Below are 15,590 nucleotides of genomic sequence, written 5' to 3' on the forward strand. Positions count from 1 at the left end.
TAGTCCACTGTTGGCTGAATCTGGGTCAGTTTCTAATTTGTTAGGACATGGATTTTTAACTAGAGCAATTTTTTTATTTATTTCATTATTTATTTTTTACTTTAAACTTTTATTAGTTATTTATTTTTTACTTTAACCCCCCCCCCCCCCATTACTTTAAACCCCCAAACAATTTGGTGAAAAACTAGGGTACCCAAAATTGTACATAGGCTTCAATTTAAAAAAGCCTAAAACAAAAAACAGGTTATTAATTTACAGGTAACTATAAATTATGGTCTAAGAATTATTGCTTTCACTCCTACATTCATGGTAATACCTCACATGTGTGGCGCAATTGCTCTTTATATACGTGTGTGTGCTGTATATGTGCATTTACGTTAAAGTGTGTACACGAGATGACAGGGGTGCAGTTTGAATTTAAAAAAATATATTGTTTAATTATAGCTCTGTTTTTTTCAATTTGTATAGTTAACATATGCTATCATAAGGGGCTAACAAGCCCCTTATGTGATAGCAGTGGGCAGGTGACAGATCCTCTTTAAGTCGGGTACGCACATTTGCTGGTTCAAAAAAAAGAAAAAACAGTCGACATTCAGCCCGTGTGCATTTCAATCTGTCTGACAGAAGCCGGCCGGAAAACCAGCATATGACCGACTCCCGATCAGCGATGTCAGCCAATGGTGGAGAGGGCTGATCAGAGTGTTCTGGCAGGGGACCATCCCCCTGTCAGAACACAACAGCTCTGTGGGGGAGATTGCTATACTTACTTTGCATAGTGAGTACAGCAGCTCTGACCAGAGCTGACAGTTTATTTTTCATTCAACACTGGGTTGAATGGAAAAAAAACCTATAGTGTCTACCAGGCTTTATGGAGACATTGGGGGTCTACAAGATTGTGCAGGGTGCAGTCTATTCAATTTACTGTAAAAAAAAAAAAACAATCACCTGCACATGACAGCTGACAGTCGGCTGAAACATTCAATACCAGGCACAGCAGCCATGAGCTTGCTTTAACCCCTTGACTATCCAGAACAATTATAAATGTACCTTGGTGGACAACAGGTTAAATTATGTTGAGCTATGCATTGCAGTGAGTTTTTATCTATTTTTTTTTTTGCTTTAGTGATTTTATGTTCTGTGGCAGGTTGCAAAGGGCTACACAAAAACACATGTCCTTTCTTACACCAACACAACACCAACGTGAACCTAAGCCATAGGAAATAAGGCTATTTATCTTGTCCTTGCACAGTGTTGGGTAACTTACACTACAGAGTCCACTTCTTTCTTTTTTGTAAAGCTGTTTTTATACCTTGTCGGCGTAGTGTACTTTTTATAATGGTATTCTTCTTAGCCCTTGTACACACGGTCGGACATTCCGACAACAAAATCCGTCGGATTTTGCCCGACAGATTTTGTCTGAAACTTGTGTTGCATACACACGGTCGGACAAAGTTGTCGAAAAATCCGATCGTTCAGAACGTGATGACGTTATTTTGTTACGACGGGACTACATTCAGGCTAGTAGCCAATAGCTTTGGTCTAGGAATTTGATTTGAGCATGCGTGGTACTTTTTTCGATCGTAATTCTCTACAAACGATCGGACAAAGTCCGATCGGATCATGTTGTCGAAAATTTTTATAGCCCAGCTCTAAAACTTTGTCGGTTGGATATTCCGACGGAAACAGTCCGATGGAGCCCACATACGGTCGTATTATCCGACAACACGGTCCGATCAGACATTTTCGGTCGGAATGTCCGACCGTGTGTACAAGGGCTTATACAAAATTCTTACAAGAAGTCATTTCTGCTAAAGGAGGCAATACCAGCTTGGCACTACTGCTCCAAGGGGCCTTATGATGGCCATACACTGCTCACATTTCAGACAATTCTGGCTAAATTGGCTTACATTTAGACCATCTGTGCTAAGGGAACAGGGTGGGAAATTTTCAGCTAAACAGTGACTTAAGTCAATCAGATGCAGTCACTGTTCGGGTATCTTGGTAGCTGTTGGAGCGGTGGCTTTCAGAATCCAATAGCCTGCAAAAGAGATACCTCCAGCCAGGCTGTTAAAGTGGTTCTAAAGGCAGAAGGTTTTTTAATCTTAATGCAGTCTATGCATTAAGATAAAAAAAACTTCTGTGTGCAGCAGATGCCCTCATACTTAGCTGAGCCCCATCTCAATCTAGCGATGGATTGGCTGAGCCACACAGCGGGCACCATTGGCTTCCGCTGCTGTCAATCAAAGTCAGTGAGCCAATGAGGAGAGAGAGGGCGGAGCGAAGCTGCAGCTCCATGTCTGAATAGATGCACAGAGCAGCGTCTCGGGTGTCTCCATAGCAAGCTGCTTGCTGTGGGGGCACTCGGCACTCGGGAGGGGCCAGGAACGCCAGCGAAGGACCGGAGAAGAGGAGGATCTGGGCTGCTCTGTGCAAAACCACTACACAGAGAAGGTAAGTATAACATGTTTGTTATTTTCATCTCTTTAAGTGTGGATGGGAGAATCTATTGATTTCTCTTGTTGCTGAACATAAATGGCCAGAGTTAGGCAGGCTTTGGTCCTGAAGATTTTGGAAATAGTGAAAGTAAATTAGAAAAATTTAATAAGTAATGCATTCTACCCAGAAGTTATCTGGTTTCAGAGGCATGAAATATTCCCTAATAACATAAATTCAAAAATGTTTTGCAATCCAAATAATATTTGAGGATTTAACACGCAGTTAAAGCACTTGCACCTCATTTCCCCCCCTAAAAAAAAAAGTTCTACATTGTCTGATTCCATAAGACTAAACACTAAATGCAACCAAGCACTTCAGCTACTAATCCCATGATCCTTTCTAGTCCTAGTCCATACACTTTTTGGTAATAAACACAGCTCAAAGCACTTGGCTAAGGCTGGTCATACACGGTTCGAATCTCAGCCAGTTCAGCGGGAACCGGCCAAGATTTGAACCGGTAATGGGCAGGCTGAATGTATTAAGTAGATCGGTCAATCAACTTGGGTACAACCAGCCTGCCGGATTAGCTTGCAATTATCGTAAACGGCTGCTATAGCCGGTAGCGATAATCACTGTCTTCTCCCGGAGGGGACGGCTTCCCCGCCCCCCGCCGGGAGAAGACAATTGATGATTTCCCTGTCAGCACTGCCTATGTTGATGAGGGGAATCGCACGAGTTTCCTACCTGCAGGAATGAAATTTGCATGGTGCATGACCGGCCTAACTCAAAAACACAAGAGCCTCAAACTACAGATGTTTTCTTTAATTTTGGATGAACCCAACTAAGAGACTTTGCTTAATTTGATTTAACTATTATCATCTTGTTAAGGTTAAAAAAAAAGCCACAATGCAATATGGATCTCAAAATTTGTTTATTTGCACAGCAAACCGGCGCCATGTCTACAAATTACAAGAGGATGAAGGAATTCCAGATGGCATGTGCATAGACTCAGAGGGGAAACTGTGGGTTGCCTGCTATAATGGAGGACGTGTTATTCGTGTAGACCCTGAGGCTGGTATGAGATATATTGTATATATATCATTTCAGTTTTTAATGTACATTATAATATTTTAAACTTAATTTTACACTGCAAACGCAGTGCCATACGCTACTCCTTAGCACTAGAAGCAAACTTTCCAATCTGTACTGCAGGGAAGGTAATCCAGACTGTAAAGCTTCCAGTGGATAAGACAACCTCTTGCTGTTTTGGAGGAAAAGACTATTCAGACATGTATGTGACATCAGCTTGTGAAGGCATGGATGAAGAGTTGAAAGCACGCCAGCCTCAGTCTGGAGCAATATACAAGGTGATTATTACCTATTGTAACTCTTGAATTGTTTTGTGTTCTAATTAAAGAAATACAAAAATGCATGATAATAAAAAAATGTCTGTACAAATTCATATAACAAATTTCCATGACCACTTTTCTAATATATATTGGAGAAACCCAAGGCACAAGTGAAATATTTTGTCTAGAAAGTTTACATGAAATGCGTCCAACAAGTCTAACTACTATGGTTGCAATGTCAAGAAAACCGTATGTGAACCCCTTAGAATGAACTGGTTTTCTGCAGTAATTTGTCATAAAATGTGATTTGATGCTCATCTAAGTCACAACAGACAAACACGATGTGCTTAAAGTATAACCAAATGCAAATTATTTTATTTTTATTTTTTTGCGTTTTTGGATTAAAACTTAGATTTTTTGTTTCTGTTTGTGCCTATTTAGTGAAATTCACCCTCTCTATTTTACCATTATCATAAAAATTAAAAGAAAATCCCAAATTTTGGGTTGTCCACAGAAAAGTAATAGAGGAGAAATCTTCCAATGGGGACACTAGTTCTAGTGAGTGGGGGGGTTCCTTAATTTGGAAGGATTTCCTGCATAATTCGCTTTCTTAAGTGAAGGTAAATCTCCCCAATATGACACAGCTGGGGAAACAATTTGCAAAGGATATAACCTCCCCCATTCTATCTAAAATGAAAATAATATTTTGACCTAATGTATTACTTTAAGCTGATAACACACAAACAATTCTAATTTCCCTTCTCTTTACTGAGCACACCCATTTAACATTTACAGTGCTGGAGGAAAAAGTAAGTGAATCCATAGACTACTTTAACAAAAGCTACTTGGAGTCAGTATTTTGCCCACCTGGAGTCCAATAAATGAAATAAGTTTGAAGGTGTGATTTGGATTTTTTGATAAAAAAAACACTCAAAAGTTTTAAGATTGCTGTTCACAAGACGCATGAGCTGATGTGAACCATGCCCAGAAAAAAAGGAGCTCTCTGAAGGCATATATTCAAGAGCAGTTGATTTGCATAAGGCTGGAAAGTGATACAAAGCAATCTCAAATTGTTTAGACATCCATCAGTTAACAGTTAGACAACATTTCTACAACTAGAGACAGTTTACTACTGTGGCTACCCTTCCTAGAAGTGGGAGCCCAGCCAAGATGACTCCCTAGGCACAACACAGAATCATCAGCGAGGTAAATAAGAACCCACGAGTAACAGCTAAAGGTTTGAAGACATCGCTGGAACTGGTAAACATCCCTGTTCATAGGCCTACCATAATAAGTCTCTAAAAAAACATTTCTGCATGCCTGAAGTTTGCCAAAGAGCACCTTGGCAAATGGAAAAGCTAATGGAAAAATGTTTTGTTGACTAATGAAACAAAAAGTTGAATTGTTCGGAAAGAATACTCAGCACTATGTATGGCACAAAAAGGGGGTAGAGCTTACCAAACGTAAAAAGTTGAGGAGTAGTATTGGTGGAGGCAATATCATGATGGCATGCTGCATTACCACAGGGTCTGAACTACTTTCCAACATAAAGGAGAAAATTAGGTCTTAAACTGGTTATGATGATAAAACAATGCCATCCCCTCTGTTTTATCAAGAGCTATAGCACTATGGGGGTTATTTACTAAAGGAAAATCCACTTTGCACTGCAAGTGTGCTTGAAAGTGCACTTAGAAGTAAAGTTGCTGTAGATCCGAGGGGGACATGCAAGGAAAATAAAAAACAGCATTTTAGCTTGCACATGATTGGATGCTAAAATCAGCAGAGCTTCCACTTATTTCAGATCTACCCCTTAGATTTAGAGTGACTGCACTTCCAAGTGCACTTTCAATGCATTTCATGTGCACTTGCAGTGCAAAGTGAATTTGCCTTTCCTAAATAATCCCTAATGTATCCGTTTAAAAAAAAAAATCTAATTGTAAGTACCTTATCTCACAGCAATAACTTGTTATCAGTGTCTTTCCTCTGCATGGTCTTCCAGATGTAAATAATGCAAAGGGAGGGGCTGAGATAACCCTCTGACATCAGCAGGCCAGCAGAGAAATGTCATGTGACCACTGTGAGGAGGAATGTATGATTAGAGTTTTAAAAGAATGGACACCTAGTTGTAAAGATCTTGATAAAACAAAGGGGATGCAAGTGATTTTTCAAAGGTATTTCAAGTGACAGGGAAGAGCAGTAGGGGAGAGGAGCTGGAGGAGATCGCTCTCACAGACAGGAATCAGAACTGACAGGCAGGGAGGGAGGGAGGGAGAGAGCAGAGAGGAGAGCATAGCCAGCGTGATGACAGAGACACATAATCTGACCACGGTATCCTGGATCAGGAGCCCTGATTATCGTGATCAGCAGAGACAGGGGCACACAGGAACAGGCAGGATCAGCCAGATATTTAACATCATACAAAGGGACACATGGCATGGCACAAGCACTGCTATTTAACATGCTTTAAAGGAACAGGATATATATAATTTCTTTATCGTACATCATGGGACACAAAGCCACAGCAATTACTGTATGGGTTATATAGGCACCTTTAGGTGATGGACACTGGCAAACCCTAGACAGGAATTTAGTTCCCTATATAACCCATCCCCTTACTGGGAGTACCTCCGTTTTTTCGCCAGTGTCTTAGGCGTTGGTCACGAGTAAGGATGTGCTATGCTGAGTTCCACTGGAATATTCCTTTGCTGGGGCAAGCTATGCAACCGGATCCATTCATATTGTCTTTTTAGGCCAAATTGAATGGTACCCGGGCCTCGAGTCGGTAGAAACAAGGTTTTGCCTGTAACGCTTGTTTTTTTCAGCCATATTTCCTGACGGGGTGCTTTACAGGTCCAGGGGTGTGGACCCCCCGATTAAAAAGGGGCCCCGGTCCCTGAAGGTTTTTTTTTAAATGGAGCTTGCTGTGAGTGGTGGAGATTGGGTCTGTCAGATTTACCACAGAACCCTGCAGCTGGATAAGGTAAGTGGAGATTCCTAAGGAATTTTCAAATTCTCATGGGTTTTCTCCTTTAAGCAAAATGTTGTCATGCCTAAAGTCTCCACTGGAGGCTGTCAAGAGCACATACCTGTTCCATGCTTGTCAGTCTCGCTCTGTGTCATTTCAAGATGCATGCTTCCCCCAACCCAAGCCTCAGGTAAGATGTTGGAAAAGGGGCTTTTCTTTTAGACATCCCCCACCTGGACTAGTATTTATTTCTCTGCAGGAGGCGAGGTGGCGCGGACCAGTCGGCGGTATGCCGCACTGCTCCTGCCGCCACTGCCATAGTAAGGCAGAATTCCTCCAGCAGCCCTCTTCCTCTCCTCCACCCCTGCCCTCCCCTGCATACTGATCCGGTCAGATTGGAGCCCCGCTCAAGCGGGAAAGCAGTCTTTTTTGAAAAAAGTGAGGGGGGCACGGTGGGAAGTCGGAGCGAGGAGCCGGGGCTTAGTGTGGTGTCGACGTGCTTTAACGTTCAATACAGGGGCTGTATAGGCTATAAATACACCTTTTTGCAGGTGCATTCATGGAGGGACACAGAGCAGACTGGGGCATGTGAGTGTTGGTGACGCAGGCATTCCCAGGACATGCTTAGTTAAGCAACAGGCTGAACCTTGATAGCAGCAGCAGTTGCTGGACTATTTGCTCAGCAGTGGGTGCACTTTCTGGTAGTTCCTCTGCATTTTTGCTTAGCACTATGAGCAAAAGGGGAGGTCCAAATACCCCAAAAAACAGGGGCTCAAAGGGATCTCCCTCAGGCTCTGAGGACCCTCCCTCTGCAATGCCACCCCCCTCTGAAAGGCCTAGGGAGGCTGCTCAGAATGAGCCATGGAGGTTGTCAGGGGTTGCAACTGCTTACAGCATTTCAGCCCCTGTATATATTACTGAGGAGGTTTTCTCCTCAGCCATGATTGGATTGGAGGAAAGATTAGCGTCTTTAATCGCATCTTCACAGAGTGGAAGAAAACACATTAGGTCCCCTTCTACCACCCAGGATCCTCAAACCTTCTTCAGCTTTACAGGTGCAATCTCTTACTGAAATGGTCCGCTCCACATTTAAGCTACCCTTAACAGAAAAGCCCACTTCTTGTTTGGGTTCACTGAAGCCTCCTCAAGCTTTGCATGTCCATTCATTGCAGTTCTCAAGGGTCTAGCAGGAGGAATTTCAAGACAGATGAGTGGTCTCCACAATAGCTCTAGGTTACAAACTAGAGTTCTGAGAATACCCGTCTCCTCGTTTCTTCAGGTCAAATGTTCCCAAAGATCCAGAGAAAAAGAAGTCTCTCCTTCAAGCGTTAGACCGACTTTTGTTGCAAAAAGTGATCATGGTGGTCCCCATGGATGAGCAGGGGTTGGGGTTTTATTCAAACCTTTTCATGGTGCCAAAACCAAATGGAGATGTCAAACCCATTTTGGATCTCAAAGATCTAAACCGTTTCCTGAAAATTCGCTCTTTTTGCATGAAATCAATCTGATCAGTAGTCTCCATCCTACAAGGAAGAGAACTTCTGGCATCAATCGACATCAAGGATGCATACCTGCATGTACCTATTTTCCCCGCTCATCAGAAATATCTGCGTTTGGAAGTGAAAAAATGTATTTTCAGTTTGTAGGTCTGCCTTTTGGTCTAGCTACTGCACCTCGGTTGTTTACAAAACTTCTGGCCCTTCCTTTGGCCAGAATAAGAACTCAAGGTATTACAATTATAGCATACTTGGACGAAGTGCTCTAGATAGACTGGTCGGTAGCCCGCTTAGACCAAAGCCTGGTCAAAACAGTCAACCTTCCTGGAATACCTAGGTTGGGTGCTCAACCTAGAGAAATCTTCTTTAACGCCAGTAAGAAGACTAGATTACTTGGGTTTGGTTATAGATATAGCCCAGAAGAAGCTGTTTCATACCCCAGGCAAAGATCCGCGCCATAAAGGAGCTGGTTCAGGTGGACAGGGCGTTTGTGTTGCCTGAAGGTCCTAGGAAAGGACAGGCAGCGTTGAAATCTAGTATTGCTAAGTTGATTTGGGAAGTAGTTATTCAAGCTTATGGTTTGAACAGGAAAGTTCCACCTTTTCAAATCAAAGTGCACTCTACCAGGGCTGTTACTGCTTCGTGGGCAGTGCATCGCCAAGCCTCCATGGCTCAAATGTGCAAGGCCGCAACTTGGTCTTCAGTCCATACATTCACCAGATTCTATAAGGTGGATGTAAGAAAACATGAGGATATTGCCTTTGGGCACAGTGTGCTGCAGGCAGCAGCATAGGTCCTCAGGTCTGATTGCACTCTACTTTTTGTTTGTGTCTCCCTCCCCTCAGATAGCATTGCTCTGGGACATCCCATACAGTAATTACTGTGGCTCTGTGTCCCGTGATGTATGATAAAGAAAATAGGATTTTTATAACAGCTTACCTGTAAAATGCTTTTCTAGGAGTATATCACAGGACACAGAGGTCCTTCCCTTCTTTCTGATTACACGTGTATTGCTTTGCTACAAAACTGAGGTACTCCCAGTAAGGGGAGGGGTTATATAAGGAGCTAAAATTCCTGTCTAGGGTGTGCCAGTGTTCATCACCTATAACCTATACAGTAATTACTGTGGCTTTGTGTCCCGTGATGTACACCAAGAAAAGGATTTTACAGGTAAGCTGTTATAAAAATCCTATTTTTTTTTAGTTTACCAAAATATCCTACAGGATATAATCAGGGTGGTTGTCCACCAGTTGAAGCTTAGTAGAAGTTGGGTGATGCAACAAGACAATGAACCATAGCATAAAAGTAAATCCACAGCAGACTGGCTTCAGAAAAAGAAAATGCGCCTTTTGCGATGGCCCATTCAGAGCTTAGACCTTAATCCCATAAAGGAAGGACCTCATGAGAACCGTTCATATCAGACATCCTACAAATATGTCTAAGCTAAAGCAGTTTTGAGGAAAGGTGAAAATTGTGTAAGTCTGAACCAGAGCTACCAAAAGCACTTGATGGAAGTCATTGCTGCCAACGGAGGTTCAACCAGCTATTAATTCCAAGGGTTAACTGAGTTTTCATCTGTGAATGTTTAATGGGTTAGTTCAATAAAGACATAGGAAATTAGAATTGTTTGTATGTTATCAGCTTAAACACATTGTGTTTGTCTATTGTTGTGACTTAAGCCTGCCATAGATGATTTTTCCACAGGTTGCCGGAAAGAAAATTGCTTACTTAGGCCCCTTTCACACATGCGGATGATATGTCCGTATTTCATCCATCCGTTTGCGGATGAAATACGGGCATACATTCATCCCTATGGGATAGCGGGTGTCTGCGGATGAACATCCGCAGACACCCGATTTCCTCCGCCTCCGCAACAGTCCGATTCTGCAGACGGAAGAAAATCCTATTTTTCTATCCGTCTGCAGAGCGGATCGGATGAACACGGACACACGGTCCGTGCTCATCCGATCCCCATAGAGGAGAGCGGAGAGCTGACAGGGCGGTCCCCGCACAGTGTGCGGAGACCGCCCTGTCCGCAGCCGGCTCAGCGGGGACAACGGAGTGATCCCCGCTGAGCGAGCGGATCATTACTGATCCGCCCCATGTGAAAGAGGCCTTACTTGACACTGACTGTGTTGATGAAGAAATCCCTCCTGCGGAACTATTGTGTTTTTTCTGCAGGTAGAACACAGTGATTATTGCTAGCAGCTATAGCTGCTGGCCATAATCGCATCCTAAAAATCCGACATGATGGTTGTACCCAAGTCAATTGATGAATCGACTTGGGTACAATCAGCCTGCCCATACATGATTCGAATCTCAGCCGGCCCCTGCTGAACCGGGTGAGATTTGAACCGTCTATGGCTGGTTTAAGATGAGGCTCAGATCACATTTTATGGCATATTACTGCAGAAAACCAGTCAATTCTAAGCCCTGGTACACACGGTCGGACATTCCAACCACAAAATCTGTCAAATTTTTTCTGACGGATTTTGTCCCAAACTGGTGTTGCATACACACGGTTGGAAAAAGTTGTCTGAAAATCCGATCGTTCGGGAACATGATGACGTTCATTCGGTACGACAAGACTACGTTGAGGCTAGTAGCCAATAGCTTTGGTCTCGTAATTTGATCTGAGCATGCGTCGCACTTTATCCGATCGGAATTCTCTACAAAAAAAGAAAAAGTCTGATCGGATTTTGTTGTCGGAAAATTTTATATCCAGCTCTCAAACTTTGTTGGTCGGACATTCCAACGGAAAAAGTCAGACGGAGCCCACACACGGTCGGATTATCCGACAACCAGGTCCAATCGGACATCTTCCGTTGGAATTTCTAACCATGTGTACAAGGGCTAAGGGTTTCTTGCCACTGTATAATCAGTTATTTTTTAGTTCTTTTCTTGTGCCATCTTGGAGGGTCTCTCTCATACTTTTTTTCTTATTTTTTTAAATCAAAGAAGTTCTTTATTGAAAAACTTAACAAACTGTATGTTTGTTAACCACTTCAGCCCCGGAAGAATTTGCCCCCTCCCTGACCGAGCCATTTTTTGCGATACGGCACTGCGTCGTTTTACCTGGCAATTGCGCTGGGGCGTGCGTCTTTGTGCCCAAACGAAATTGCTGTCCTTTTTTTCCCACAAATAGAGCTTTCTTTTGGTGGTATTTTATCTGCAATTTTTATTTTTTGCGCCATAAACAAAAAAAACTGACTATTTTGAAATTTTTTTGGGAAAAAAGCTATATTTTTTACTTTTTGCTATAATAAATATCCCCAAAAAATATATAGAAAAACAAATTTCTTCATCAGTTTAGGCCAATATGTATTCTTCTACATATTTTTGGTAAAAAAAAACGTAATAAGCGTATATTGATTGGTTTGCGCAAAAGTCATGGCATTTTTATTATTTTTTTTTTTTACTAGTAATGGCGGCGATCTGCGATTTTTATTATGACTGCGACATTGCGGTGGACAGATCGGACACTTTTTCACACTATTTTGGGACCATTGACATTTATACAGCGATCAGAGCTATAAATAGCCATTGATTACTGTATAAATGTCACTGGCAGGGAAGAGGTTAACACTAGGAGGCTGTAAAGGGGTTAAATGTGTGTCCTAGGGAGTGATTCTAACTGTGGAGGGATGGGACTGCCTGGAGGAGGAGACAGATTGTTGTTTCTAAGCAGTAGGAGCAACAGATCACTCTCCTCACCCGACAGAACGGATATCTGTCTGTTTTTCATTGACCTGATCTCCCTTTCTCTCCTTCTCAGGAGCAATCGCGGGTAGCCATTGCAGCCACTGGCCACATGCACGGGCTCCCGCGTCACGTGGCGGGAGTGCCCTATACTCTTTAATGCGCCCGCCATACAGCTACAGCATTTTGCGCAGGAGTGCCATTCTGCCGCTGTCAAACGGCGGCGGGTGGTCGGCAAGTGGTTAACTTTTCAATAAAGAACTTCTTTGATTGAAAAAACAATAATTTGTGCCAGAAAAGTTTCGGCCAATATACATGTATAACATTACCATGTCCAATCGTCGTCTCAAAAGCTTTTAGTAGACCTTAACAATCACTGTTTCATACCTGTATGAAAATACACAGTTTTGGTTTCTTATACATACATTTGTTCCTCTAATACACTTTAAAAGTGATATTGTGCTAATATCTGACCTGTGGTCAAATACATTTTTATCAATAAGGCAACACCTTTGAAATTATTTTACGTGTTTAAGGATTTTTCCATCCAAATTTCTATTTCACTTTTTGGTAGATGCCGAGTATCAGCCTGAGTGCACCAAACAAGAAGAGTTTATTAAGTTCAACATTTCAACAGATCACAGTCCTTGAGCCTTGACAAAAATAGATAGTGATTCATTCATATGGACCCCTAGTGTTTTGGTTGCTTTAGAAAAAGTATGCAAGCTGATATGTTCTGCATACAGAAAGACCACTGGGTCTCCACAGTATGCTTTTTAAAAATCCATGTGCTATACACTTAAATTACAATGCAACATTTATATAAAAAAAAAAACAATACAACTAAAATCAAACATGTTTTCAAATATTTTTCTTATAACAGATTACAGGACTTGGAGTGAAAGGAATTCCACCGACTGAATTTGCTGGTTGAACAAAACAAGCTTGCCCAATGCCATTATTTCTGTGTCTACCAACACTAAAGCTACTCTACATGAAGCAAAGGAATACCGTTTACACATTCTCTATGGCTAAAACTTCTAACAAGTTATACTTTATGTAATGGAATAACCCTTTCTTTAGTATTTTGTTACAAAATAAATGTGTCTACTAATATGGAAACATGTTACACTAGCCAAGCATCATTGAAAATAAAAATAAAATATTTTCCTAAAATTCAGTGAGAGCCATTGTGTATTTTTAGCTACAGTACAGTTAAATTGATATAAAACCATGTAACCATCATAAAAACTCATATCGAGAATTATGTGACACAGCATTGGATCAAATGTGGATACCGTAGCTACTTTTAGAAAACACATATCTGTGATTCCATATGTCAAAAATTGGTAAAGTCACTGTGTGCAACACTTTTAAGACAGAGTAATAGAATAAAGAAAGTATAGAAAAGATGATAAAAAGAAAATGGGAAGGAAATGAGATAAAGAAAGGTCGTGTATGTTAGATTATAGAGATGGAGCCTTTCTTCTGTTGTCATGTTTCTTCAGAAACCTCTGTTCCTCCTAAAACTCAGTTCCCTTGAAGAAGCGGGGACAGAGAATTCCTGCCAATAGAACCAGGCCTCCCCAAATTTTTCATTTGTACCCCTATCAGAAGCAATTAGGCTTTACATGTGTTTGATATCATTGAATTTGATCACCAATGTATCTATGGATGGTGCCCGAGATACTGGGATGAACCTCCTAACAGCATTGAGCATTTGTGTGAGTATCGATCTCTTATATGTCTCTTAGGGAAGTCATTATGATGCAATAAGAAAAAAGAGGAGTCAGTCTTCCTACCCAGGATGAAACATATAGTCAGCAGTTCTACAATAAGTCATTGCAAGCAGAGCAAACTGTGCTCAAAAAAATAAATGGTCAGGGGTTATAACAAAAAATAAAAATTGCAGAAAGCCTAATATAAGGCAATAGAGCTCCAGCATATGTTTGTATGTAATCAAACATGCAGCAATTACTTGTGGATGATCAGTCCTGGGCACAAACAGTCTGCATCCAGGGCCGATCATCCACAGATAATTGCTGCATGCCCAATTACATGCAAGGCGATCAACCACAAATTGCTGCGGGTGCTGTCATCCTCTTGTTGCTTGGTATGAGGTAGCTGTTCACAGAAAACCCTGTTGAGTCTCCCATAGGAAATCATAGTCAACCAAAAATGCAGGTGTAAATCTCTTCCGCAGGCTGAACTCCACTGTCTTCCAGTAGTACAGCCTACAGAAGACTTCAGCATTCAACATTTCCAAAGCTGTGCAAAATCTGTTGTACTCATCCAATAATATTAGGCAAATTGGGTTAAAGCAAAGGTATGGATGAGACCTTAGTATTTTCGATTCGATTTTTCTGTGAAAAAAACACAAGTACCATTAATAACTAATCAGAAACCATGAAGAATTATTTCTAACTAGCTACATTGCCTTACTAAGGCTACATGAACACTTATACAACATAGGAACATGTGTGATTTTGCACATGTTCACCCAGCGCATAAAAATGCGCTGTGTTCTGGCCGGCGTGCTGTGATGCCATTCATTCTTACAGGGGCGGACTGACAACTCATGGGGCCCCCGGCAATAGGAGATTATGGGGCCACACAGTATACACACGCAGTATACAATCACACAGTATACACATACATGTACACACAGTATACACAGACATGTTTCTATTGGCTGAGAAGGTACTGGAGAGGTGGGGCAGCCATAATCTCAGGATTTTTAGACCAAAGGGATGTCGGTAAGGGACATTTCAGAGACAAATGTAAAAAAAAAACATAGGTTTTTACATACTGTCCCTGGTTTTACTGAGGCTGGCAACCCTGATGGGGCCCCCTAGTGGCTCGGGGCCCTCGGGCAGTGCCCGAGTGGCCCAATGGTCAGTCCGCCCCTGCATTCTTAATGACACTCCAAATGCACCAGCCAATGTAAGTGCTCTGAAATGCAACACAAAGCATGGTAACTTATTGCGTTGTAATGCAAAGTAAGAAGAAAAAAAAAGGATGCCTACATTTCTTTTGTGCTATTGTCATAGAGCAAAAACACAGGAGATCTGTCCCACCTGCATAAGTATGAAAAGAGCGTAAATAAGCATGGAGATTATTTGGCAGCTCAATACAAAGCTTGCAATGTTTGCATTTTGAACCTGAAAGTGTTTATCTCAATTCTATTTAAACTTTTAATATGCATTCATGCATGGCAACAACAGTTAACTTCCTCTGCAGTGAAGTAGTTTTGCTTTCTCTTAGTTCCTGTAATGAGTGTTTATTTTATTTCAAGAAGAAGATGATTTGGTACTTTATTTTATTACATTTAGAGTAGGAATTTCCACATTTATTTCTGGTAAGTCAGAGATTTTCAGTTACTGTTCCCATGTATTATTTCATGTGTCTCTATATTGCATTGCATGTTTATAGACCAGGGTTTTTCAACCTTTTTCCAGTCAAGGCACCCTTTAAAATTCTGTACAGTCTCAAGGTACCCCATTCCAACATGTAAAAAAAGGAAACAAATAGTTTTACCCATTGCAACAGCATCCATACACATAGGACACCCAATAATAGAGGTGATTTATTCTTTGAAGGCAAATACACTTTTGCACACTGGTACTGACTAGTATTCCAGCATTT

The 15,590-nt window shown here is 41.6% G+C and overlaps 1 protein-coding gene across 2 annotated transcripts in view; it reads left to right on the forward strand.

Annotated features, from left to right (window-relative positions):
* Window positions 1-13,125, forward strand: part of RGN (regucalcin) — a 48,299-nt gene extending 35,174 nt beyond the window's left edge. For both annotated transcript variants that reach the window (XM_077482805.1, XM_077482804.1), the window contains exons 5-7: window positions 3,380-3,511; window positions 3,649-3,803; window positions 12,829-13,125. In XM_077482805.1, the coding sequence (XP_077338931.1) occupies window positions 3,380-3,511; window positions 3,649-3,803; window positions 12,829-12,879 (338 nt within the window). In that variant the 3' untranslated portion in view covers window positions 12,880-13,125. The remainder of the gene's footprint in view (window positions 1-3,379; window positions 3,512-3,648; window positions 3,804-12,828) is intronic.
* Window positions 13,126-15,590: the final 2,465 nt, after the last annotated feature.

This window comes from Lithobates pipiens, unplaced genomic scaffold (genome assembly GCF_037356315.1).
Source record: "Lithobates pipiens isolate NorthernLeopardFrog02 unplaced genomic scaffold, aLitPip1_a1.2 Scaffold_16, whole genome shotgun sequence".
In the NCBI taxonomy this organism is placed as follows: Eukaryota; Metazoa; Chordata; class Amphibia; order Anura; family Ranidae; genus Lithobates; species Lithobates pipiens.